Source organism: Caloenas nicobarica, chromosome 13 (genome assembly GCF_036013445.1).
Source record: "Caloenas nicobarica isolate bCalNic1 chromosome 13, bCalNic1.hap1, whole genome shotgun sequence".
Classification (NCBI taxonomy): Eukaryota; Metazoa; Chordata; class Aves; order Columbiformes; family Columbidae; genus Caloenas; species Caloenas nicobarica.
The window spans coordinates 18506572-18533672 of NC_088257.1; the positions used below are offsets into that span (position 1 = coordinate 18506572).

The 27101-nt window shown below is 55.3% G+C and overlaps 2 protein-coding genes across 9 annotated transcripts in view; both read left to right on the plus strand.

Moving 5' to 3' along the window:
* The window catches only part of LOC135993789 (protocadherin gamma-C5-like), a 118931-nt gene that overhangs the window by 67181 nt on the left and 24649 nt on the right, over positions 1-27101 (plus strand). The window contains exon 1 of one of the 8 annotated variants that reach the window (XM_065643864.1): positions 6175-8834. The exons of 4 other annotated variants lie outside the window; for them this stretch is intronic. In XM_065643864.1, coding sequence (XP_065499936.1) covers positions 6405-8834 — 2430 coding nt within the window. In that variant the 5' untranslated portion in view covers positions 6175-6404. Of the gene's footprint in view, positions 1-6174; positions 8835-11896; positions 14581-18111; positions 20882-24596; positions 26741-27101 lie in introns of those variants that run through there. 3 more of the 8 variants (XM_065643865.1, XM_065643861.1, XM_065643866.1) reach the window with 3 other exon arrangements.
* LOC135994074 (protocadherin gamma-C5-like) lies at positions 21284-24579 on the plus strand. Its single transcript, XM_065644370.1, has 4 exons — positions 21284-23707; positions 23937-24009; positions 24072-24499; positions 24565-24579. Exons 1-4 carry the CDS (start codon positions 21284-21286, stop codon positions 24577-24579), a joined length of 2940 nt encoding a protein of 979 aa, XP_065500442.1.

The window sequence follows — 27101 nt, forward strand, 5'->3', positions numbered from 1 at the left end:
TGGTCTGGGCAACTGGCCTTTTGATGACATGTGCTTGTAAATTAAGAGGGTCAAAGAACACCATGCAAGTTGTGAAGGGCTAGAGATGACAGCTGTGTGAGCTGCGTGTGAGGGGCTATTGAAGGACACAAGAGATTTACTCCAACTGTATTGGGAGCCCTAGGGAGGTTCTTCCTGTGTGCTGGCATGTCGTCATCATTTCTGAACAGGTTAATTCTGAACTTATGACAAATGTCATAATGCGAGCTTTGGGAAGAGCAAACTGTGTATTCACTAGCTACTAAATAACTGAACCATGTACCTACTCCAAGTGTCATAATATAGAGGAGTCTGTTGTGATCCCTTCCCTCTGGAGGTGTTATCTTCTTGCCTTGCTTGTTGTAATGATCTGAAGGTGGGCCTTTGTATCTGGTAACAGTGGAAGGCAGGTATTTTGTTGATTCCCTAGGTTTATCGCTGGTCTTTTGAATATGAGTCTGAAGGTGTCTTGGTTTTGGATATCACGCTCCTCACATTCCATCTGGCCAAGTTGTGGGTTCATCAGTTTGCTTTCTTATTGCACGATGTTTCCTGTGATTGACACTTATTGCACACACACTGTATGTTAAAATTTGAGCATTGTGAGCCTTCCAAGTTACTCATGTGCTGAACAGGGATGATGGTGTCTTTGAGCTGATATTTGGATGACTGCATCTCTATTGGACCTGCGTGTCACTTATGCATGTGAGAACATTTAACTTTTCTTTGAATCAGAGTTATGAGCAGAGAAATCTCTTTGCAGGTATCCGTGTTGTTATCCTTGTTCTCAGATGAGTAGAAGTTGTGTGGGCAACATTTCTTTTAATGGTGTCTGTCTGCAAGGTAGCTTTTTTACTGCAAGATGTATGGGCAGGAGACAGGGCAAGGGAAAATGTTGTTGTGGTATAATTCAAGATGTCTGAAAGACAGGTATAAAGGTTCAGTTTCTCCTAGTTGTTAGATGAGCCCCACAATACTGGTTTCATGTATTTTTCCGTTGTTTTTGTCCAAATAAATTACATTAAGGAACTGTGGCTACAGCCTGTGGTGTGAGATAGACTGTGAGTCGCTTTTGAATTTTTTTGAACGAGATGCCTTTCTTGTGTATCTACTACAGTTGACATAATCTGAAATGTTAAACTACGTTTCCTTCACTTGTGCAAGTTTCCCATTCTCGCCTTGTTTGTTGTTCAGGTCTAGAGCTGAGCCTATTGTGGCTGGTAACCCCCAAAATATTAGAAAATCTCTTTAACTGTTGATCTGGGGGAGCAGTTTCCATCCATACCTTGAAGGAGGTCAGCTGCCAAGACAAAGACTTTGATATACTTATGTTTCCCTAAACTGTCACTGAATAACATGGTCAGCCTGTGGCTGACACATGGACAAAATACTGGATATTGTCCATGGTGCAACTAAAGGCCATAAATGCAGATCAAGGAGGGTGAGAGCCTGGATTCCAACCAGGAAAATAGGTGGGTCAGCATGACTTGACTAAGCAATGGTTTGGTTTCATGCCTGTTGCCAAGGCCTGTGCCATGTTTGCTGTGATCCTGGATTCCTTGTCCTGAAAAGTAATGGGAGTTCTGTAATCATAAAGAGTTTGCACAATAACTGTACATGTAGAACGATGGTGCATGTGTAGAAAGGCTTATGATTCCTGTGTGAAGTCTTCTTTACCCATCTCTGTCTCCCTGGAACATTGTAATGTAGAAATTATTTCATAGTTGTAATTAGACTTTCTTTTAGGTGTTTGTTTCCTGGAAGCTGTCGTTCATTTTCCCCATTTCTGGACAGGTTTTTTTTAATTTGAATGGGTGAGTGTTGTTTTGCAGCAAATTCTTCCTTCAACCACCTGAGACACAATTTTAGTTATGAGGAAAATGAAGTAGAAGTTAAAGGAAAATCTCTTATGCTTTCTCAGAAGACTTGGCTTGAGAACAACATCTGTAAGAAGGTGTTTACACGTATGGTGTCCTATCCGTGGGAGATGAGTAGGCCACATATTAGAAGAATTGCTAAGAGCTGATGACAATTTCTTAAAATGAAACCCTCTACAATGTAGTCCAGAGCAAGACTTTAGTGCTACACTTGCAGCTCAAGGCCTCAATGATGTCCAGGTGCTCTCAGAGATGAACTGCATTGGCCATAGTGAAGTCTTAGATGTTCTCCTAGTGAATTTCTCTGACACCACTTTCTCATCTAATGCTTCCTTGACTTGCTTCTCTGATTTATGGTTTTGTTTTTCTTTACATGGTCTCCTGTATATGGAGGTTTACATGTAATTACCAACATAGCTTCATCTAGCAATATGTCATGTGTTTGTGCCTCTTGTTGATGCAACAGCGAATGTGAAAGGCAGGAGATGTAAGGGTACCTTTCTTTTCTGTTATTATGTGTGGGGAATACAGGTAAACGTGACTTAGCAGAAGTCACATCTCTGTGGAACTGCATGTGTATGACAAAACAGGGGAGGAGATTCCCCATAAACCATTAGTTTGATGACCCAGTCTCTGTTGGATGACCACTCCACTTTTACTTCGGCCATTTATCATCCATGTGCTTTAGAATCGTTACGTTTTTCATTAGAATGGTGGTGAGCAGACAAATGTACCTCCCTTCTTGGTGTGATCATAGTGTGTTATCCTCTAATGATATGTTTTTGCCAGTTCTGAGAAGGTCAGAAGCAAGCCTGCAAGTTGTGTAGTGTTGGAAAGAAGACAGGGGAGCTCAAGGGGGTGGTGGTAGAAGATTAGATGGTCATTTCCTTGCTTCTCATGGTTAACACAAGCATGTGCCTATTGGAGTACCGTGCAATTTGAGTTATTACATCTGATCCATTCATTTATTTATATTTCTCTTCCCTTGCTTCTTGTCATGAGCTACTGCTCACCCTCAGGGTGTCTGATCAAATGACCATGTTCTGTGTCCTGTGTAGGGTGTTTTGGTTACAGGGAAGACAAAGCTTCGTTCAGCGATGTACTGTGTGCTGGTGGCTCCTCCTTCATGGAGGTGAACAGAGGTTTATTGCTCAATGTCACAGTTGGTGTGGGAGGCAGGAGAAGTGGGGCTGCTGCTGGCTTGAGTTTTGCTACGGCAAGGCTTTCTTTATCACGCACCACGTTATTTCTCATTTTGTCCTCGGACATGTGTAATACTGTTTCTCCTTTCAGTGTCAGCTCTTCTGAACACATGTTGCATTATTAATGGAAGGCTGCGATTTTAGCAGGGTCAGATGTCTTCCTGACATTACGGGTACTTGAGTAAGGTGAGATTCTCTTGAAATTGAATAATTATATCCTCATGTGCAACTCACAGTGATGGATTAATATTTTGTACTTTTTATTAGGTCTTATTGCTTGTTTCATTTCATTATCTGCTTGCACGTCTAGTAGCGCTTGATCTTATATTGTTTATTATCTATTATCTTTGAAAGTACTATGTGAGAAACAGAGTACTAAAAATTCTTCCTAGGGATACACTTTAGGAAGTTTTTATTATTTTTCTGTGCTCCTTACCAGCCAGTGAGCAGTATTATTTATCGGATGAGACTTCTACAAGTACATAATTATTTTTATGTTGAATGGCTTGTTAGTTGAAATGTTTTTCTCAAGTCCGTCTTTGATTCACTTATTTATTACACTCTTCCCTTGTTAAGAGAGCTTTTTCATTAAACAGTCGTTATTTAGGATGAATGTAAGCCAGTATTTGATGTGAAGGTAGAGCCGCCTGTGCCTGCTTTGGGGTGGGTCTTGTAATTGTCTCGTGTGTCAGAGTTCCTCACACAGCCTGTTCCTCAGCCAGCAGTGACAGCAGTGTCAATTTTGTGTACCAGAATGCAGTGTGTGTTTTCCACATTGGAGGTACTTCTTCCTCAACTGGGAAGCCATTCCCAGGTGTTGCTGCAAATTCCCTGTTGCTTGTGGGAATTTCCTTGATTGAGTCCAAGTGAGCTCCAAGCATTGTAATGAAGAAGAGGGCAGAAGAGGAGTGAAATTACTTGTTTGTAGTTGTTAAATTCTAAAATACATGTGTGCCAATGAGCACTGTTTGGTCACCTTGGTTGTGATCCGCCACTGTGCTCTTCTAAAGACGGAGTAGAGTTAAAGAACTGGATGTGTCCAGACTGAATCTTGTGCTTACAGACTCTATAAACCTCTTCTTTCACCATCAAACTGTGGGTGAAGTGTTACAAAGAAGAGAGTATTGTCACGGTTTCTGCTGGGGTGCCTTACAAAGAGCATGGCACTTCATGAAAGGTCAAGATATTCTTGCTGTGAAGGGTTATTCATTTGTGCTTTTTATGTCAGCTTACAGCTTGTTTTGTGTTGTTATCTGTCATGTAGCAGCGCTTCGTATTTTTATGCTAATTGTTTTAAATTGATGCAAACGATGTATCAGGAAGAGAGTAGCAAGCATTCTTAACAGTGTTACTGGTTAGAAAGGTTGGGGTTTTTTCCTTCTGTGCTCCTTACCAGCTGGTGAGCACATTCAGAGTCTTACAGTACTTGGGATGATTTTGTGACAAACACACAGCAACCTTGTGGCCTCTTCTGTCAAAGGAGTCTTAATGTCCAAGGTATTGTTACTGTCCTTTGGGCACCTTTCATCTGCTCTGTCGTTCGTCATCATGTCTTCCCCAGAGAGGTGTAGTTAGAGGGAGGTTTGTAGCTGAGTTTGTAGCAACAGTATGTCCTAACGCCGATTTGATGATGTTCATTTCTTGCTTGGTAGCATTTGGTAGTATTTTCATTGTGAATTGCTTATTAATTCAATGTTTTGCTAAAATTGTCATTCGTTGCTTTATTTATCACTGTTGTCTTACAACACACATTTTGTATTAATGTTAACTATTTGAAATGCATGTAAGCGGTATCTCAGTAATGCAATCACAAATTATGACGAAGGGTGAGATTCTGCATAAATAACTGCTCAGTATGGGTAAGTGAGCCTCTTGTCTATGTCTCTCCATCTGATATAAAGTGTGACTACTTCTTTGTGAGAATGGCCTTGGTGAGGTAGAGCCCTTTTTCACAGAAATGTGGCTGAGTGACCACTGCTACAGTGCAAGAAGCTTGTGAAGGAGAAACTGAGTCCTGTAGCCCATGCCTTTGTACGTTTTGAGGGAGCAGCGAGAGTGGCATAACCAGGAACTGAGTTGTCACCAGTAATCCATGGAGTCATCTCTTGTTTGGGGCAATCAGAGTTTAGGGAAGTCTGCCGTACCTGTAGTTTCCAAATTCGTGGTCTGTGTAGTGCTTGAAATGATGCAGCTGGTCATAATGTGGCCTGCTCTCTCCATGGCCATGAAGGAAGATTTGTTGGTTTGCAGAGTCTTGCATTCCGTGGTTCCTTTGATTGTTGCTGAGAGGTGGTGGTGTCGTACAAACAGGCTCTGAGAAGGATCAAGTATTTTCATAGGTGTTGCACTCAAGGCTTTTATCCTTTCTCTTTTCAGTCGATCTCATGCCGGGAGTGATATTTGTATTTTGGGTGCAAAATACACATCACTGTGTTGGTGTCATGGGCAAACTGCCTTCTCTAGTACTGCCCTTCTGACTGGTAACTAAAGCGTCTTCAGCACATGGGAACCTTTCTGCTCGATGTCCGTGTTCTTAGATGTGCATACTTATCCGTAACTAAAAGAGGTGATTTTGAAGAAATGCTTTTAGAGGTGGGTCTGGGGCTTCCTTTCTACAAGACCTTCTCCTCTGAAGTATGCTGCAGCTGCTGCTCCTCAGAGCTCATAAAAATGAAATAAAAGAGCTGGGGAAAGACGACCTGCAGCAAGAGTAGGTGTTGGAATATGTCAGACATTTGCTGTACAGTGCACCTGCCTGTACTTACCTGTCCTCTGCTGTACGAAGTTTGCTTGCTTCTCCATCGCTCGGGAACACGTTCCCCAGCCAGACTCTTCCATTATGAACAGAGCTGCCTGGTTCGCCTTCCCGGAGATAAGAGCCAAGTCGCCAAACTGAAAGCCGAATCTCGCATTTCCGTAGCCGATGGCGCCGACTCCTGGCAGCTGCTGACAGCGCGGCTCGGGGCGCAGGGACCGAAGCCCCGGCCGGCATCAGGCGGCTGCGGTGGCGTCGCGGCGCCTCGGGGTGCCGCTGTTGGCCGAGGCGGAGCGGCGCTGAAGCCGGAGCCGCAGCCGGAGCCGCCGCAGCGTCCTGCCCCCGCAGGCTGCTCGCTCGCCCGGCGCCGGCCAGAGCGGCAACGGCACGGGCAGCAGCGGCGAACGGTGGCGCGAATTTGGGAGCAGCGGCGTCCAAGCCGGCGCCCACATCGCTCGCTGCCCTCCGGCGGCCCCTGCGCTATTTGTGGAGAGGGGCTAGAAGGAAAGAGGGCAGCGGCAGGAGGGAGGAGCGCAGCGAGCGCTGCCGAGAATGGCGGGTGGGCAGAGACAGAGGCGGCGGCGAGCAGCCGGGCGAGTGCTGCTGCCCGCTTTGCTGCTGGGCTTGTGCTGGCGGGCGGCGGCGGAGCGGCTCCGCTACGCCATCCCCGAGGAGCTGGGAAGAGGTTCGCTGGTGGGGCCGCTGGCGCGGGACCTGGGGCTGAGCCCGGCCGACCTGCCGGCACGCAAACTGCGGGTCAGCGCCGAGAAGCAATACTTCACGGTGAGCGGGGAGAACGGGAACCTGTACGTGAGCGAGAGGCTGGACCGGGAGGAGATGTGCGGCGAGGTGGCATCCTGTTCTGTCAGCTTCGAGGTGCTGGTGCAGAACCCTCTCAACGTTTTCCACGTCGAGGTGGCCATTCAGGACGTCAACGACAACGCGCCGCGTTTTCTTAAGGAGAACATGCAATTCGAAATAATTGAATCTACCATTCCCGGCGCTCGGTTTTACTTGGGCAAGGCGGAAGACGCGGATGTAGGCAGCAACTCTCTGCAGGGCTACGAGCTGGAGGCCAACGGGTACTTCGCGGTGGAGGTGAAGGAGAGCCAGGATGGCAGCAAGTTCGCGGAGCTGGTGCTGCGCCGCGCGCTGGACCGGGAGCGCGAGCCGAGCCTGCAGCTGGTGCTGACGGCGCTGGACGGCGGCGACCCGCCGCGGAGCGGCACCGCCCAGCTCTGCATCAACGTCACCGACGCCAACGACAACGCGCCCGTGTTCGCGCAGGACCGGTACCGCGCGAGCCTCCCGGAGGACGCGTCGGTGGGCTGGACGGTGCTGAACGTCTCCGCCTCTGACGCGGACGCCGGTACCAACGCCCGCATCACATACGGCTTCGGGGAAACGCCGGCCAAGGTGCTTCAGAAGTTCGCGGTGGACCCCGAGAGCGGGACGATCACGCTCCAGGAGGCGCTGGACTTCGAAGACACACGGTCGTTTAGCCTGGCCGTAGAGGCGAGGGACGGGGGCGGTCTGGTGGCGCACTGCAACGTAGAGGTGGAGGTGCTGGACGTGAATGACAATGCTCCTGAGGTGACACTGACGTCGGTGTCGAGCCCGGTGCTCGAGGACGCTCTGACCGGCACGGTGGTGGCCCTGCTGAAAGTGCGAGACCGGGACTCCGGGGAGAACGGGGAGGTGTCGTGCGAGCTGTCGGGCGAGGCACCGCTGTCGCTTGTGGCGTCGTCGGGCGGCTCGTACAGGGTGGTGACGGCGAGCGCGCTGGACCGAGAGCAGGCGTCCGAGCACCGGGTGACGGTGGTGGCCAGGGACCGGGGCCGGCCGGCGCTGTCAAGCAGCACGGCGCTGGTGCTGGAGGTGTCGGACGTGAACGACAACGCGCCGGTGTTCGAGGAGGCCGCCTACAGCGCCTACGTGGCGGAGAACAACGCGGCGGGCGCGCCGGTGCTGCGCGTGCTCGCGCGGGACGCGGACGCGGGCGCCAACGGACGCGTGAGCTACTGGCTGGCGGGCGGCAGCGGGGACGCGGCGGCGTACGTGTCGGTGGAGGCGCGGAGCGGCGCGCTGTACGCGCAGCGCTCCTTCGACTACGAGCAGTGCCGCGAGTTCGCCGTGGTCGTGCGGGCGCAGGACGGCGGGGAGCCGGCGCGGAGCTCGACGGCGACGGTGCGCGTGTTCGTGCTGGACCGCAACGACAACGCGCCGCGGGTGCTCTGGCCGGCGGTGGAAGCGAGAGACAGATTACCGGGAGCAGCGGCGCCGGCGTTGGAGGCGTTCGAGGTGGTGCCGCGTTCGGCCGAGGCTGGTTACCTGGTGGCCAAGGTGGTGGCGGTGGACGCGGACGCGGGGCGCAACGCGTGGCTGTCGTACGAGCTGGTGCAGGCGGCGGAGCCGGCGCTGTTCCGCGTGGGGCTGCACAGCGGCGAGGTGCGCACGGCGCGGGCCGTGTCGGAGAGGGACGCGGCGAAGCAGCGGCTGGTGGCCGTGGTGAAGGACCACGGGCAGCCGGCGCTGTCGGCCACGGCCACGCTGCACGTGGTGCTGGCCGAGAGCTTGCAGGAGGCGCTGCCGGAGCTGAGTGACAAAGACACTGTGTCCGAGCTGACGTCTGATTTAAACCTCATTCTTGTAGTGGCCCTTGCTGTCGTGTCGTTGGTATTCGTTTTGACAGTCATTTTGATATTCTTTAAATGCCGACGGTCAAGGAGCCCTCCCATTTTTATAACTTCTGATAAGGAATTGTATTCCAGCCTGGGCTCAAAAGTACCGTACAATTACTGCAGCAGCACGCTGCCCTTGCCCTGTTCCTACGAGGTGTGTTTAACCTCTGAGTCAGGGCAGAAGGACTTCACATTTCTGAGACCAGGGACGACAGCGCTGTCTGACTGTCTCCTGGCCCGGGAACCCGGCTCAGGTACTCACTCCAGGAAGGACTCTCCCATCCCAGAGAGCTTGGCACAGGTGAGCTTCTGTCTTGACGTCCCTCTCTGCGGACTTAAGTGAACCTTCTTCTGTTCTGCTGTTTGGGACCCGTGAGCAACTGGCAGAGCTCAGCGTTGCTTACCGGCCCACTGCTCAATAGCTCAGGGGTGGGGGTGTGGGGAGGAGTGTGTGGGGGTGTCTGTGTGATCTCGATTCTTCTTTTTTACATGCCTAATCTCATCTGTGAATTCTTGGTTGTGCCCCGAGGAGCGACGCTATGTTGGCAGTACTGCTATCTGTCCCACTCTGGCTGCGAGTTTCACCGAACCAAAGTGATGGGGTGGACATGGGGTGGAGCTGGGCTGAAAATGTCGTGGGATCCGAAGCTGTGACAAACTTTCGTCTTGGTCCAGTGACTGCTTCATTTATCGTCTCTGCTAGATTTGAGCGCTTTCCTGTGGTAACGATGTGTGATTCATACCGGTCTGTTCACTCAGTCAGGGCAGCGGCTCTGTTATTCCTCTTTTTTTTTCCCTTTCCAGCTCGGTTCTTTTCATACTCTGAACCGCTCAAAAGGCAGATGATGTGTAAACCCGTGACTAAACTTTTTCCCTCCATCTGGGGAGCCCGGGCTGGTGTTTCACTGTAGCTGTGATCTCGGAGTCGAGCAAAAAATGCTTTGGGTGTGCTCCTGCCACTGGCTCCTCTGGAGCCCCAGCGGAGCCAGGAATAACGCCAGAGTGAACTGCTCTGGCTGGGGTTTGGCTTTAACCTGTCCCCATAGGAATTCCTGATGCAGGGGAAATGCGTCTTTTGCTTGTAGCCGTTTTCACCTCCTTTTCCTCCAATGGTGCGTTCAGGAGCTCTGAGGTGTCACCGTCAATATGCGGGTTTCCCATCAAAGTGAGGGAGACCTAAGTCTCCAGATCAGTCGAAATATGTGAGATATAAATCTTCAGTCTTCCATGCCTTTCCAGAGGTTTCTGCTGTACTCACCTCTCCACTGCTTGCCCGTCCTTCTATTGCTGGGATTAAGCGGATAAGGTACTCTGAATATGGGCCATGTATGCACTCGTATGAAGAGAAACTCCTTAGGAATTGCGATATGCACATTAGAGAAATTGCTCAGTAAACAGAGTTTAGGAAAGACAGGAAGTGGGCAGTGTTTGGAAAAAAGATTCAGAGCTTATTTCAGAGAAAATAAGTGGCTGAAGACTGTGACAAGATTTATCTCCAAGAGAGCTGTGGATTTTATTCTTTTTAGATTATATGTAAGAAAAAAGGTAATTGGGATTTGATTGCGTAAGGGCCTATGAAAAATCTGCTCTCAGCACTGGGAGCCTGCAGATACGGATAGAGAGGTGTAACTGTACTTACCTGCATGATGCAGCTACTGTGGGTAAAGCATATCGTTTTCCTTCAGAGTCTTGAATTTGCTTCAGAGTTAAATTAAACGAAAATACAAACAGATGACTAGCGTTGGATTTTATCGGTGTGAAGCCTATACTTTTATCACATCCTGTAGACTGGTGATAAGAATGGTAAGTAGCAATGACACAGTTTATATTTCGGCAACGATTATTCAGTAGGAAAGGAAATAACTCAGCGTGTAGAAAGACTGTGCTGACTATTTGATATTTTTGGCTCTTCGTATAAGCGCAGAAATACTGCATGTCTGGGTGGATCCTGTGTGCTCACGGCAGCTGACAGGACTCTGCGGGACGAGGACACGTAGCCAAAGTCGAGGTTCCCGTGGCTCTGGCGGGTGTTTGGTCTCCCATGTTGGTGCGGGTGATTTGCGCCCTTCCACAACACGCTCAGCCACAAGCAGCGGAGTAACACATAACCAGCCGCAAACATTTCCGAGCCAGTTCTGCAGGGCATGGAGAGCCTTGTCGTTTCTCTCTATAAGCGAAGGAACGCGGGGGCGCTGATTTCCAGTCCGGTTTCTTTTCCAGGCATGGCCATCCCTTCCTTACCAGGCTCGGCTGTGGAATGACATCCGGATGCTGTTTCTTGGCCACAGCCGAGTTTTGACAGAGCTCCTGGTGCTCCCTTATCAATCTCTCTTGGACCCTTCCCATTTCACCTAGAGAGGTGAGCAGGCGACGGACAACGAACGTCAAAGTTGCGGCAGTTTTATCCGTGTGCGCTCGAAACGTCGGAAATCCCGACGTATCATGAGTTTGTTGTTGACAGCAACAACCCCAAACACAGGCAGGCAGCTCGGAATTGGCTGGTTTGCACTCAGGTGCTCTGGTGCCGTGGTCCTGTTGGGCTGTTGCTGCGGGGGAATAGGAACCACTCTCGCCTCCGGTGAACCAAAACGTCGCAGACCGTGATTTCCCTGCGTATGACTGGCGGAAACAGGTACTGGGGGGCAAGCTGGGAGGTGGCAGGAGCAGGAGGGCGTATCAAACTGAGATTTGTCAGGGAAAATGCCTGCTGCGACAGCGGTAGCGGTAGGGAGCAGGAGGAGCGATGCTCCTGGGAGCCTTGCGGCAGGAGCTGCCCGCGGGGTGCCTGTGAGGCGGCCGGAGGAGCTGCTCGTAACTCGGCAGCAGGAAATCCTTGTCGTTTTACCGACAACGCTGCTTTGATGGCACAATGAGGCGCGACTTCGCGGCGCCGTGGGATGTCAGGAAAGGGCTGAGCAAATGCTTGGGTGGGAGGAGCGGCATCCCGAAGGTCCTGAGGTCCCCTGCCGGGACTGGCCGCTCCCCGGCGGTGTGCTTGCCCCGGACAACCCTCTCCACCCCTCGTCCCGCCCGCTTCACCTCCCCTTCTTGCTCCCACTCTCTCTTTCCAACGAGGTTTTCCCGGGGAACACCCCCTGTGTTTCCATGTCTTCCCTTTTGGCGTCATCCTCTCCGCCAACTCTTACACCTTCCTGCCCGCACATGCAGTCTCCTTGCCCGATCTGCGCTGCCTCTGCCAGCGCTCTGCCAGCCCGGCTGTCCTTATTAGCTGGGTTTCGCGCAGGGCTTTGCTTTCTCTTCGGGGTCAGCCGTCTTGAGCCCCCTCGGGTCGGGACCGCCGCGCTCCCTCCCGACGGTGCTCGGCGGGCGGCTGCCCCGCCGCGGGACTCCGCCAGCCCTGCGCTCCGTGCAGTTATTGGCCGGGACTCTGTGTGCCGCTGTCGGCCAATGATGGAGCGGGGGGGATCTGGCGGCCCGGCCCCGCTCGGGAGCCGGGATGAGGCGCAGACGGTCTCAGAGAGAGCCTGGGAGTGAGTCACGGCGGAGCCCGCAGAGCGATGCCCGTCTCCCCGCCGGATGCCGCTTCCCGGGGCGGCATGACGGGGCGAGCTGAGGAATTCTAGCCGGGGCGGGGAGGGGCGAAGCGGGGAGCGCGGCCGTCCTGTGCGATGAACGGCGTTGCTGTAAGGAGCCGCGGGGTGACGACGGGGCAGGTACTGAGCCTCTTGCTTTTGTTCGGCGTTTCCGACTGGGTTTCCGCCGCCATTCGCTATGCGATTCCCGAGGAGGCGCGGAGAGGCTCCGCGGTGGGGAACGTTGTAGCCGACCTGGCGTTGGACCTCGGGCGGCTGCCTGGGCGCCGGTTGCGGGTGGTGTCCGGCGGCAACAAAAAGTACTTCGGAGTGGATCTGACGAGCGGCGCGCTGCTGGTGAGCGAGCGGATAGATCGGGAGGAGCTCTGCGGTGCGCTTTCTCCCTGCTCCCTCAGCTTTGAGATCGTGGTGGAAAACCCACTGGAGCTGTTCAGCGGCGCCGTAGAGATCCAGGACATCAATGACAACGACCCGGTTTTTCCCAGCAGCCAAGCGAGGCTGGAAATCAGTGAGTCAGTGGCGGCCGGAGCGCGCTTCCCGCTAGAGAGCGCCCAAGATCCCGATGTGGGGATTAACTCTTTGCAGACCTACCAGCTGAGCGCCAACCCGCACTTTGCACTCGATGTGCAGACAAGGGTGGATGGTAGCAAGTATGCAGAGTTGGTGCTAGAGAAGGAGCTGGACAGGGAGGAGCAACGGGAGCTGCACTTGGTCTTGACCGCGCTGGACGGAGGCAGCCCACCACGGTCGGCCCACGTGCAGATCCACATTGAAGTTGTGGACGCCAACGATAATGCTCCGGTCTTCAACCAGTCCACCTACAAAGCGAGTGTGAGGGAGAACACACTCAGTGGTACCCTGGTTGCCAGGATCAGTGCATACGATCTGGATGATGGGCCAAATGGAGATATCGTCTATTCCTTCAGCAGCCACACTCCCGCCAAGGTACGAGAACTCTTTGCTCTGGACTCGGCCACAGGGGAGTTGAGGGTCAAGGGGCAACTGGACTATGAGGAAACAAAGCTGTACGAGATTTACTTACAGGCTAAAGACAAGGGTGCCGTTCCTGGCGTGGCTCATTGCAAAGTCCTGGTGGAAGTTGTGGATGTGAATGACAACAGTCCAGAGGTGACAGTGACTTCTGTGTACAGCCCTGTGCCCGAAGATGCAGCCCCAGGGACGGTCGTAGCTCTGCTGAGTGTAACAGACTTGGACTCCCATGATAACGGTGTGGTGAACTGCTTCATTTCTCCTGGGATCCCATTCATGCTCAGCTCCTCCCTCAAAAATTACTACACATTGAAAACAAAAGCAGCCTTGGACCGGGAAAAGGCATCAGAGTATAACATCACTATCACAGCCAGGGACTCAGGCTCACCACCGTTGTCTGCAGTAAAACAGATCCTGGTGCAGGTGTCAGATGTCAATGACAATGCACCCAAGACCTCCCAGGACTCCTATGATGTCTATGTGCTGGAGAACAACATGCCTGGCATCCCCATCCTTAACATCAGTGCCACAGATCCGGACCTTGGGCGCAATGCACATCTCTCCTATAGCCTCTTGCAGGCTGGCCATATCTTCTCCATTAACCGAGAGAATGGCACCCTTTACCTGCTCACCTCCCTGGACCATGAGGACCAGGTGGAGTTCAGCATGATGGTACAGGTCCAGGATGGCGGCTCTCCGCCTCTGGCCACTAATGTCTCAGTCAGTGTGTTTGTCACTGACCTCAATGACAATGCCCCAACTGTGCTGTACCCTCAACCCAACACCACCGCCACCTATACCGATGTGGTGGCACCAGGCACTCCTGCCGGGCACATGGTCACCAAGGTGGTGGCGGTGGATGCAGATGCAGGGTACAATGCCTGGATCTCCTATACTCTGTTGCAGGCCACTGACCCCAGCCTCTTCTCAGTTGGGCTGCACAGTGGGGAGATCTTCACGGCCCGCCAGCTCCAGGAGGATGATGTTCCCCAGCACACTCTAGTCATCCTGCTGAAAGACCATGGGGAGCCTGTGCTGTCCACCAGTGCCACTGTCTCCATCTCTGTGGCTGAGCTGGCCAAGGAGGTGCTCACTGACCTCACTGACGTGGCACCTGCCAATGATCCCAGGAGGCATGTGACCTTCTATCTCATCCTGGCTGTGATTTTGGTGTCTGCAGCTTTCTTCATCACCATGTTGTCAGTTGGCATCTTCAAGTGCTACAAGTGGAGGCAGTCAAAGGAGCTGTTCAACAGCTCCAGGAGCACCTTGTACAGGACACCAGGGCCCTTCCACCACATTGATGCTGTGCGAGGTGGCTTCACGCCACCCAATTTCTACCACCAGGTCTATCTCACCACGGACTCTCGCCAGAGTGATCTGTGTAAAAAGCCCTTCACTTCCAGCCCCCTGGGGAGCCGCCAGAGCACCATGAAGAATGGTGAGCCAGGGCTGTATCACCAGATCGTGGGCACCACCAGCCGGCTCTCCACACCTGCCGAGGTAATGTAGCTGCTTCCTTGGCATGTCCCAGTGCCAGGCAGAGCCATGGTTCATTTGTGCCATAAGCATATGGTAGTGGATCTGGGTTGGGGGCAATGTCCAGTCCCACTGTGTCTCTCAAGAGTGGTTAGCTAATAGCTGAACTGGTCTTTTTCAGAGTCAATTGCGCCGTCCTGAGTGTTGATGATGTTTGCACTGTGATGAGCAGGATCAAGTGAGTCAGTTTGCTCAGGTTAGCGAACAGACGTCTTTTGGATGCAGTTTTGGGTACACTTTGTATGAGTAACTGGCAGAGGCTGAGGTCACCTTGCACCCACTTGCAAATCCTTGGCAGAAAGTTTGCTGCTTATTGTATTTCCTTACCTTTGCAAACTCAGTGTTGAGAGGAGTGCGTACGGGGTCAAGTGCTGGGAGGGGAGCACAGCACCTCTGCGTTGTGCCCCGGTGTGGGCTGAGGAGGTGGTGGTGCACATGGGGCTGGGAGCCACCAGCTGCCGATGAGGGACGGGGGCATCGCTTCCCATCGTGTAATATGCGAAGCTGCACGATGGTCCTGGTTCCTCCGTTTGATACAGAGCGGTCCCTCCTGTCCATGTCTTACTTCATGTTTGATTCCTGATGGTTCCTGTTTTGTTTCTGCGGAAGTTTTGCGATGATGTTCACTTCAGGGTGGGGGGGTAGGGTTGTAGGCTACCTCAGCTGCTTGCAGCATCCACTGAGCTGGTCTGTGCCTCTGAGCAGGATGGTAAGTCCTCCACCCAGGTATTGTTTTAACAACCCTGTTACAAGCCCTGCACGATCTGTAATATGCCATCTCCGGGTGATGTCTAATGTCCTGACTGAACAAACTGCAGTGAGGAAGGCGTTTGCGCATGGCAGGCAGCTTCTGTGCGTCTTCACCAGTGGGAATTGTGCAGCTTAATTTTAGAGCTTTCAATTACAGGAACATGTCGATCCTCAGAGGTGACACTGGGTAGCGGATCCAGCAGAGGAGGTGGGGGGGAGGATCTGATGGGTTTCCGAGGCAATTGGCGCTGGTAATGTGTCCCTTCCCGGGAGGCCATGAATAGGAGAGACCGGTTTCTCAGAGCAGGAGGAAGTGAGGTGCAGCGGAAGCTGTAGATGGGTGTGTGGCTGCGTGTGCTTGCTGTGACCAAATCACAGGCGGAGGCAGAAACCGCCTAGAATTATTTTATGTCTTTTTTTTTTTCCTCCCTCCTGTGTCGCTGCTCAGACTCAGCACTTCTGATCTGTGGCAGGTGGGAATGGCTGCAGCAGCTGCAGGAGCAAGTGTTCCTCTGCATTATGCCGGTTGTGCTACAGCTGGGGACAATGATGTCCCCCCCACCAAATGATCTTGGCAAGATGCCTCTGGGGGTGGGGGCTGTGAATGGTTTGAGAGTGAGGATGGAAGGAGATGATAATGAGCAGGTGGTAAGCCCCAGCCCTAGCCATAGCTCTCTCCTACTCCCCAGCACTACACTGGAAAGGTACTGGCAGTGAAAAAACAGGCAATGGGCCCTGGATTTTCAGTGTTTGTGGTGAAAGAAGATCCAGCCCAGTGCCACAGACCATGTCAAACCTACAAAGGATTCATACCTCTTCGCTCTGCAGGGCAACAGCCAGACCCCAAAACCAGTGCAGTGGGGGTGGTGCTCGCCCCATCTGTGGCAGGTGGTGTGTCCTGCCATGAGGACAGGATCTCCAGTGATCCCTCAGCTCCCTGGTTTGTTTGGGTTGGAGCTTTTCCACAGAGTGTGTTCTGGCCCTGTGGAACAGGGACATCTTCTTCTCCATTCTAGACACCCCATACCCTTCCTGCCTTGCCACTGTCTCTATCCCAGGCTTTGGCAGACCCAAGCAACAGCAGGATCCCCTGTGTGAAGCCTGTCCCTTGCTCCAGCCCCTTGGTGACTAAGCTACCTTGGGATACTGAGCAGGTTCTCTGAGATCAGGTGGGCTTCACAGGAGGCTTCTGCTGAGGCACTGCAGCAGCACCAAACCTGTTCCAGGGGCGCAGCACCCCTTGTTGCCAGTGGCAATGTCTGTCACCCAGCTCTGCTGTCCAGGGCCCTGCCTGGGATGGGGACAGGGCACATCCCAGAGTCAGGCTTACTGTGACAGCCTCCTGCTGGTGGCACCGCCGGATACCCTCAGGGAATGAGTGTGTACAAACAGGTGTCGGTCTCTGGATGCTGGGGAATCCACTTGTTCAGCATTTTGCTGGGTTGGCCCTTTAAGAATGTGTTCTCCCCTCCTCCAGAGCAGGGAGTAGGTGGTACCCAGAGGGTGTTCTGCACCAATCGTGAGGTTCCTTGCTCTGTCTCGCCCTGGCTGGCAAAAGGATGGACCCGACCGATGGCTCTCGGAAGGGGGGGGGGGGGTGCTGCAGAGGGGAGGGTGGCATCTCGATTGCAGCACCTGCACCGATTCTGTTCTCGCCCAGAAGGACAGTGTCCCTGTCAGTGTCCACCCTGCCAGCCATGGGTGTCCCCAGCCTCTCCTGCCTATTCCCCCAGGTCCCTTTGGTGCCTGAGTGGTGGGGACAGGCAGGGTCCCCAATAAGAGCTGGCTCCCCTGCCTGCCACATCACTGTGGACATCAGCCCCACAGGGTCTGCGTGTACTCAAGAGAGGTCAAGGTGGCCTTGAGTGCGCTGAGGGCAGGACCCCAGGGCATGATTGTGTGAGGTTTGTGCAGTGATGTGAAATGAGTGAACACCTTGCAGCTTGCTGCCACTCTCTGGGGCAGGGAGGGGGGGGAAATTATGGTTCTGCTTCTACCTGGGGAGGCTGAGACCCTGCTTTTGCCCTCTGGGAGATCACTCCATTGCAAAGCTGTGTCTGCTGTAAAAATTCCGTATGTGTGTCTGCCAGGTGGAAGGCTTGGGCTTCCTTCTTAGTCTGATGTCCTGACCTGATGTTGTATTCTGGTAGTGGTGTAGTGGGCTTGTTGTTTGACTCCGTGCACCTGCAGTGACTTTTGTACCAGGAAGGTTGACCCTTCCTTGTCCTAGGGTTGAAAAGGGGCGTCCAGCTGAGTGTGCGTGGACAGCAATTGCATTCCAGCTTTGAATGGCTCACCCATCTCTGCCTTCCCACCTTCTGCTCTGACCACCATGGGGGGCCAGCAGGGGTGGGCATCCCTGTCTTGGTACAAGCTTTCCTGGCTGCTCGCAGCACTGGTGGTAGTGATGCCTCACTTAGAGAGGCACTTATGGGGAGCAGGCAGCAGCCAAAGCATTAGCTGGGGAGGAGAAAACGGGTGGGAGAAGAGCCCCTGGCACCTCAGGGCTCTAACAAGCACCTTTTCATCAGGCATGAAAAGTCCTTTGGCCTGCATTCATGACAGCTGCCCTTTGTCTATGGGCACGATGTGAAGCCACCATTGTGGAAGGGGGAGCACACAGGGAAGGTTCTGTACCTAACTTCCAGGCTGCCAGGACGTGCAGTTTCCCTGCGAACGGGAAGTGAGCTGTCAGAGCAAGTGATTCAGGCTGGCGGAGGGGAGGCCGGGGGTGGCAGCCCCGCTGATGCCGGCTCAGGCCCCGCTTTCCCCACTGCCTGGGAGCCACTGCTGGCCGAGAGAGGCTGGAGCTCTCGGCCAATTGCATGCTGATCTGAAGCACGGGAGGGGAAAATCTGCTTCTCCCCCCCACTTCCACCTCCGCGCTGGGGCTGTGATTCAGTTCCCCTCCCCCAGCCCACCCCCTCTGCTCGGAGGCTGACAGCCGGAGCTGCAGCCTGCCGGAGCCCCAGAGCTGTTTTCCAAGCCGTGGAAGAGAGACCCAGGGATTTTTTCACAGCTCCTCAGCTCCTGCCCTGTCCTGGGCCAGACGCGCGTGGACATGGAGAGCGTCAGCCTCCAGCGACCTGCCTGGAAATGGCAAGTACTGAGTTTGTTTTCGCTCTGCGGCTGGGGCTGGGTCACCGGGCAGATCCGCTACTCGGTGGTTGAGGAGTCAGAGGTGGGAACTGTGGTGGGGAACGTGGCCCGGGACCTGGGCTTGAAAGTGGAGGAGCTGCCGGGTCGCAGGCTGCGCCTGGGCTCGGAGGAGAGCCTGCGCCACTTTGCTGTGCACCTGGACAGCGGCGCGCTGGTGGTGAGCCAGCAGCTGGACCGGGAGCGTCTGTGCGGAGCGGCTGCCAGCTGCGTGCTGTCGGTGCAGGTGGTGACAGAGAACCCCCTGCAGCTCTTCCGCCTGGAAGTTGAGATCCTGGACCTGAACGACAACCCCCCAAGCTTCCCCACTGCTCACCGCACCCTGCGCGTCGCTGAGTCTGCCACAGTGGCCGCGCGCTTCCCCCTGGAGAGCGCCCAGGACCCTGATGTGGGCACCAATGCCGTGGGCTCCTACCAACTAAGCCCCAACTCCCATTTCTCCCTGGACGTCAAGCAGCAGCAGGATGGCAAACTCTTCCCGGAGCTGGTGCTAGAGCGTGCCCTGGACCGGGAAGAGCAGCCAGAACTGCAGCTGGTGCTGACGGCCATGGATGGGGGAAGCCCAGCCCGCTCAGGCACAGCACAGATAACAGTCTTGGTGCTGGATGTCAATGACAATGCGCCCACCTTTGACCGTGCCACGTACAAGGTGCAAATCCCAGAAAACACGCCTGTGGGGGCCCTGCTCCTCCGGCTCAATGCGTCTGACCCTGATGAGGGCCCCAATGGGGAGATGCAGTACTCCTTCGGGGTCCACACCTCCGACTCGGTCCGAAAGCTCTTTACCCTGGATCCCCACAACGGCGAGGTCCGGGTGAGTGGGGCTCTGGACTTTGAGGAGTCTCCTTTCTATGAGATCTACGTGCGAGCCCACGATGGTGGGGTCCCAGAGATGGAGGGCCACTGTGTGCTACAAGTGGAAGTACAGGATACCAATGACAACCCCCCAGAGGTGCTGCTCACCTCCCTGCTGAACCCATTGCCAGAAGACACCCCACCAGAGACTGTTGTGGGGCTCTTGAATGTACGGGACCGAGACTCAGGGGTCAATGGGGATGTGAGTTTGGAAATTTCCCCTGATGTGCCTTTCACTGTCAGGTCCCTTCAGAACCACTTCTCCCTGGTCACCCGGAGGAATCTGGACCGAGAGGCCATCTCACAGTATGTAGTGGAGCTGATTGCCCAGGATGGTGGGTCTCCCACTCTCACCACGACACTCACCCTGCTCCTCAACATATCTGACGTGAACGACAACCCCCCGTGCTTCTCGCAGCCCTCCTATGATGCCTTCCTCCCAGAGAACAGCCCACCCGGCACCCTGCTGTGCACTGTCTCTGCCTCAGACCCAGATGATGGGGATAATTCCCGACTTGTTTACTCCATAGAAAGTGGCCAAGTGCAAGGTGCCCCGACCTCTTCCTTTGTCCACATCAACCCTGAAAATGGCAACCTCTATGCTCAGCGCACCTTTGACTTTGAGCTGCTTCAGGTTCTACCAGTCTCTGTAGCTGTGCAGGACTCGGGGTCCCCCCCACTCCATGCCAATGTTACTGTCTACATCTTTGTGCTGGACCAGAATGACCACCCCCCCACTATCCTGCACCCTGCTAGTGACAGTGACATCCTGGCACCCCAAAGGGTCCCACTGTCTGCCCCACCAGGCTACCTGGTCACCAAGGTGACAGCAGTGGATGAGGATGCCGGGTACAATGCCTGGCTCTCGTACCGACTGCTGCCGCAGTCCACTGACCCCTCCTTGTTCCACATGTCACTGTACACTGGGGAAGTGCGGACAGCCCGTGCCCTCCAGGACACCGACATGGGAGCGCAGCAGCTCATTGTCCAGGTGACAGACAATGGTGACCCACCACTCTCCACCACTGTCACCATCACTGTGGCCCTGGAAGAGGCAGCCCTGGAGGAGAGCTACAAGCCTCGGGATTTCTTGGCAGGTACCAAGGAGAAGCCAGACTTGACCCTCTACCTGATCATCGCGCTGGCAGCTGTTAGCACCGTGGCTCTTGCCACCGTCACCCTCCTGGCCGCCCGGTGCCTCCGGCGCAGAGGCCGGGCCACCGCCTCACCCTGCTGCTGCTGCTGGCTCAGCGAGTCGCCCTCCCGGGACTTCTTCAAGCACTCCAGCCCCAAGCTCCAGCTCAGCTCCGACGGCACCCTTAAGTACATGGAGGTCACCTTGCGACCCACCGACTCCCAGTCCCAGTGCTACAGCACTTGTTTCTCCCCCGGTTCCGACCCGAGCGACTTCACCTTCCTCCGGCCCTGCCCGCGCCCCGCCACCCTCCCGAGGGAAACCGGGGCTTTCCTCTCTGCTACCGGTACGCTGCGGGACCCCGGCCAGGTGAGCGCCTAAGGGCAGGGAAGGCGGTGCCGGCGCGGGGGGTCGCTGGGCGGCCGGACCGCGCCTTCCCCCCGGGGCCGCTCCTGCTCCCCCGCCGCGGCGCGGGGGGCGCGGGGGGCGCGGAGCCGCCGCCGTCGCTCGGGGAAGCGCCGCAGGTTCGCGCCGCGCGGCAACCGCCGGCGGGTTGCGATTGGCGCCGGTGTTGCTGTCCTGGGAAAGGAGCGCGGCGATTGGAGGAACGGCGCGGGGCTCGGAGCCAATAGCGAGGCGGCTGCGCGGAGCCCCGGCGTCCCCCGCCCCCGTCGAACCGCGTCCGCCCCAAACAATGAATGGGAGCGGCGAGCGCTGAGCGCGGCCGCGGAGCGCGGAGGGCATCGCTCCCTGGCCGCCCACCCGGCAAGGATGCCGAGGGCAGGGACGGCGGGCCGGTCCCTGGGACTGCCGCGTGTCTTCTCTTTCTGTTTGTTCTTGCACAGCTCCTCTGCTCAGATCCGGTACAGCATCCCGGAGGAGCTCACCCGGGGCGCCTTCGTGGGCAATATCGCGAAGGACCTGGGCACTGATGTGACGAAACTGGCGGCAGCTAATCTCCAGGTACTGTCCGATTCGGATTCTCAGTACTTCTCAGTTAATGTGAACACTGGCATTATAATGGTCAGCGAGCGAATAGACCGGGAGCAGCTCTGTGGGCAGAATCCCCGCTGCTTCCTTCACCTGAAGCTTGCCATCGAGAACCCAGTAGAGTTTTACCGCATCGAGGTGGAGATCCTGGATATTAATGACAACCCTCCGGAGTTCCCCAGTGATGAGGTATCGTTGCGCATCTATGAGCTGGCATCACTGGGTGCCCGCTTCCCCATCCAGCCTGCCCAGGACCCCGACGTGGGCACCAACACCTTGCAGACCTATCACCTGAGCGCCAATGACAACTTCAACCTCAACGTGAAGGCACGTACAGATGGAGGGAAGTTCCCTGAGCTGGTGCTGGAGAGGGCCCTGGACCGGGAACTCAGAGCTTTCCACCACCTGGTCCTGACTGCTGAAGATGGGGGCTCTCCTCCCCAGTCCAGCAAGACACATATCACTATTCAGGTCCTGGATGCCAACGACAACCACCCGGTCTTTGACAGACCATCGTATGGAGCCCGTTTGGTGGAGAACTCGCCGCTGGGCACCCTTGTGGTGAAGTTAAATGCCACCGATGTGGATGAAGGGCCCAATGGAGACATCCGCTACTCCCTCAGTAGCCACAACTCAGCTGCCTTACGCCAGATCTTTGCCATTGATGAGCAAACTGGAGAGATCCGTGTCCAGGGCAACCTTGACTTCGAGGAGGCGACAGTGTATGAGATTGAAGTGGAGGCCAAGGACATGGGGTCACCCACGATGGAGGAACACTGCAGCGTGGTGGTGGAAATCACTGATGTGAACGACAACGCCCCTGAGGTTATTCTTACCTCCTTCTCCAGCTCCCTGAGCGAGGATGCACCCCCAGGCACAGTGGTGGCTGTGGTACACGTCAGAGACAGGGACTCTGGGGAGCAGGGCAAGGTCCAGTGTCACGTGTCTCCAGATCTTCCCTTCCAGTTGCGTAAGGACTATGAGCACCAGTACTCGCTGCTAACCAGCACCCATTTGGACCGGGAGCATGTTGCCTACTACAATGTGACCATCTCTGCCTCGGACCTGGGCAGTCCTCCGCTCTCCCGCCACACCATCTTGCCAATCACCGTGGCGGATGTCAATGACAACGCACCCCAATTTGAGCAGGCGTCCTATGAAGTGCTGGTGGCAGAAAACAACCCGGTGGGCAGTGTGCTGGTTACAGTCTCTGCTGCTGACCCTGACTCGGAACAGAACTCCCGCCTCTCTTATACTATCCTGCAAGCTGGTGGGACAGATCCGGGCCTGGATCCAACGCGCTACCTCTCCATACATCCCACAAGTGGGCAGGTCTCTGCCAAACTCCCCTTTGACTATGAGCAAACCACCTATCTCCAGTTCCACGTGGAGGTCTCTGATGGTGGCTCCCCAGCCCTGAGGAACAGGACACTGGTTCATGTTTTTATAGTGGACCAGAATGACAATGCCCCACGGGTGCATTTCCCCAGGGCTGGGGAGGACTCTGCTGCCCAGTTCCGAATCTCTCCCTCTACCACCCCTCTTGCTCTCATCACCAAGGTGGTGGCAATAGACGCGGACTCGGGGCGTAATGCTTGGCTTTCCTACCACCTTGTGGAAGCCACAGAGCCAGGGCTTTTCAGTGTGGCCCTGCGCTCTGGGGAGATCCGGATCATGCGGGCCCTGCAGGAGACAGATGCTTCTGCGCATGAACTGCTCGTGGTGGTCCGGGATGCTGGGGAGCCCCCACTCTCCACAGCCGTTACGCTGGTGGTGCTGGTGGAGGAGAAGGGCCCAGAGGCCTTGCTGGGTTCTGAGGCTCAGGCCACCGATAGTGGGGGCTTGCCCACAATTACACTTTGTCTGATTGTGTCCCTAGTGCTCATCTCCACCGTCTCGCTGGTGGGACTGACAGCACTGGGTGTGAGGTGCCTCCGGCGGGTCTCTGTGCCTGCCAACCAGGGCTGCTGCGTGGAAAGCGTGAACACGCTTCAGCCCCCTCCCAGCCACGTTTTTGGGCACTTGCACTACGAACCTAAGCAAGGGGACATGGTGATGGGCGTCCAGGTGACAGCCACGGCACCTCCCGCCCCGCGTTATCGCTCCTGCTTTTCGCCGGTCTCGGACATCAGCGAGTTCATGTTTGTGAAACCCTCGGCGGGTCCAGTCAGTGCCAACCCGCCGGATGCCACCCTGCGCAGCGAGGTGAGCTCGGGAGCGTGTCCCCTCGCCTGACCGCAGCCCCGGCACCCAACCGGCTCGGGCTGTGGCCCCCCCAAGCCGGCTTTGAGGAGGGGGTGCCCGCCGGTCCCCGCTCCCAGCAGCCGGGCGGGGCGGGGGTTCCCGCTGCCGGGAGTCCCCGGCGCCTTCCCGGCGCTGAGGGGGCGGAGTGGCGGCGGGGCGGGGGGGCTACGCCGTGCGTATTTTGGGGAAGGCGGCGGAGGAGGGAGAGGAGGAGGAGGGAGAGAAAAAGGAGGAGGAGGAGGAGGAGGGGGCTGTGGAGAGACGTAGAACTGTCACTCGGTCCATCCCCTCCGCTCGCCGACTTTGTGTGCCTTTGCGTGCCGAGGAGCGGCTCAGCCGGCCGGTTTGCGATCGTCCTCCCCCGCCCCCTCCATCCCTCTCTGTCCGGCTCCGGCGACGGTTTCCTCCCTGCGCAACCCTCTCGGACCTGTTCCCTCCACCCCCGGGGCGCGGGGGTTCCGGCGCGGCGGCGGCTCCCGGGACCGGCAGCGGGGCAGGGGAGGCTGCGCGGAGCTGCCGCCGCTCCGCTCCGCGCTGCTCCGCTCGCACACCCGGCACGGGATGCTCGGGGGCCGGAGTTGGCCATGGCAGCTCCCGCTGCTGCTCGCAGCCCTCTCCTGCCTGCCGGCTCTCAGCAGCGCCCAGCTCCGCTATTCCGTGCCCGAGGACCGAGAGCCGGGCTCCCCGGTAGGCGACCTGGCCAAGGACCTGGGGGTGGAGGTGCGGAGCCTGGTCGCCCGTAACCTGCGCCTGGTGAGCGAGGGTGGGCAGCGGCACTTCCAGGTGAACCTGGCAGCAGGTGTGCTGCTCCTCGACAGCAGGCTGGACCGTGAGGCGCTGTGCGGGCAGAACCCCACGTGCTCCCTGCACCTCCAACTCGTCATGGAGAATCCCCTCCAGCTCCACCGTGTCGAGGTGGATGTCCTGGACGTCAACGACAATGCACCTCAGTTTCCCAAGCCGGAGGTGGTCTTGGAGATCACGGAGGTAGCCAACCCTGGGACTCGGCTACCTCTGGAGGTAGCAGAAGACCCCGATATGAGCTCCAACTCCATCTCCACCTACGAGCTCAGCCCCAGCGAGCATTTTGCCCTGAGTATCAACGTGAGAGGAGATGGTGTTAAAATGCCCGAGATTGTACTTGAAAAAGCACTGGATAGAGAGAAAGTGGCTGTTCATCACCTAACACTGACAGCACTGGATGGGGGGAATCCAGTGAAATCTGGCACTGCCAAGGTTACCATCCATGTCCTGGATGCAAATGACAACCCTCCTGTCTGCGACCCACCCATATCCAAGGTACATCTGGAGGAGAATGTGCCAGTGGGCACTCTGGTCACCAAATTGAATGTCACCGACCTGGATGAAGGTCCCAATGGGGATGTGGAATATTCTTTCAAAATTAGCAATAACTCACCTGGTAAATTCACCAAGCTGTTCTCCTTAGATCCTCGGACAGGGGAGATCAGAACCAAAGCTCTGCTGGATTATGAGGAGTCCAGTGCTTATGAGATTGCGGTGCGAGCCAGGGACAAGGGATCCCCAGCCATGGAAGGACATTGTCACCTGCGGGTGGAATTAATTGATATCAATGATAACAGCCCAGAGATTGTGCTGACCTCTCTCTCCAGCCCAGTGCAGGAGGACGCAACCCCGGGAACAGTGATTGCCCTCATTGGTGTGAAGGACAGCGATTCTGGTGACAATGGGCAGGTCCATCTGCAGATAGCAAAAGAGCTCCCATTTAAGCTGGTGTCATCTTTTAAAGAGCATTTCTCTCTGGTTACAAATGGTCCCCTTGATCGGGAGAAGGCCAGTGGATACAACATCACGGTGAGGGCTGTGGATTCAGGGTCCCCACAGAGGGCCACGCAAAAAACCTTTTACCTCCGGATTGCTGATGTGAATGATAATGCGCCAAATTTCTCCAGCCCTTTTGACACAGCTCACATTCAGGAAAATGCCCTTCCTGGAACTTCTGTCTTTTCAGTGTCAGCATCTGATCCTGATGAGGGTAGCAACGCCAAGCTGTCTTACTCCATCCTGGACAACGGGATGCAGGATGTACCCATCTCAACCTACTTTCGGATAGACCAAGACAATGGCACCATCTACACTGTGCGGGCTTTGGACTACGAGCAGGATAAGGTGTTCCAGGTGCCTGTGGAGGTGAAGGATGCTGGGTCTCCTGCACTGAGTAGCACTGCTGTGGTCCATGTGTTCATCCTGGATGAGAATGACAATGCCCCCACTATTGTCTACCCGTCTGTCCCCAAGGGTTCTGCCTTCCACCAAACCATCCCAGCCTTGGCAGAACCTGGCTATCTGGTCACCAAAATTGTAGCCGTTGATGCTGACAGTGGCCATAATGCCTGGCTGTCCTACCAGCTGCAGGGGACCGCTGAGGCTTTGCCTTTCCAAGTAGAACACCGCTCTGGAGAGATAAGGGTTGCACAGGTTCTCAAGGAGTCAGAAGATCCCCACAGGCTGGTGGTCGAAGTGAGGGACAATGGCACACCATCCCTTTCAGCCTCGGTGGTAATAGTCATTTCTCCGGAGGAAAACAGTGTGCAGGACTTTGCCAAGTCCTTGGACCTCCCCAGATCTTCCCCCAAGGATACCAACCTAACGCTTTACCTCATCATCTCCTTGGTGTCCATTTCCCTTGTGTCCTGTGTGATGTTTGCTCTGGCGGCTGCCCGGTGTCTCAAAGCTGGCACTGCCAGCTGGACCTTCACCGATTGCTGCCGAGGGACTGGCCGCAAGCCGGCCTCCCATTTCCGCGGGCAGATGAAGCCAGATGGCTTCATCAAGTACCTGGACGTGGGAGGAGCGGGCTTGACCTCCCAGGCACAGAATTACACCTCGTGTTTCTCGCCCATGTCCGACCAGAGTGATTTCCTCTTTGTAAAACCTTTCAGCCATTCAAGCACTGCGGAGACCATGGCTGCCTATGAGCAGGTGACCAGCACCTTAGCGAGTCCCTGCGATGGGGTAAGAGACGGGTCTTTCTTACTGTCCTGTCTCCTAAGGGCAATGGCCCGTAATATCCAGGCCAGCTGGCTGTTCTCTGGCTGCCCTTCTGCCCAAGAAGGTGGCTTCAGGGAATGTGTGTCACTGTCACCTCCTGGGAGGTGGCAGGTGAAAGTTTTGGCTCGGCTTGATGGAGGTGGGGGAAGGCGGCAATATGAAATCAAAGTGTTCATGGAAGTGGAAAGTTTTCCCTTGGCCCCGTTCGTACTCTTTTATTTTTAAAGTAATTTTTAGCGTGGTCAGGAGCATGGGTTTTGGATGTTTAACCTATTGGTTCTGTTTAACTCCTTTATTCTGTGTGGCATACAAACCATGAGGCAGC

Excerpts from the sequence above, each read along its gene's own strand:
- LOC135994074 (XM_065644370.1), top strand. The coding sequence starts at position 21,284 with ATGCCGAGGGCAGGGACGGCGGGCCGGTCCCTGGGACTGCCGCGTGTC. Across the intron at positions 23,708-23,936 it reads ATGCCACCCTGCGCAGCGAG|GCGGCGGAGGAGGGAGAGGA; the intron begins GTGAGCTCGGGA and ends ATTTTGGGGAAG. Across the intron at positions 24,010-24,071 it reads GGAGGGGGCTGTGGAGAGAC|GAGCGGCTCAGCCGGCCGGT; the intron begins GTAGAACTGTCA and ends TTGCGTGCCGAG.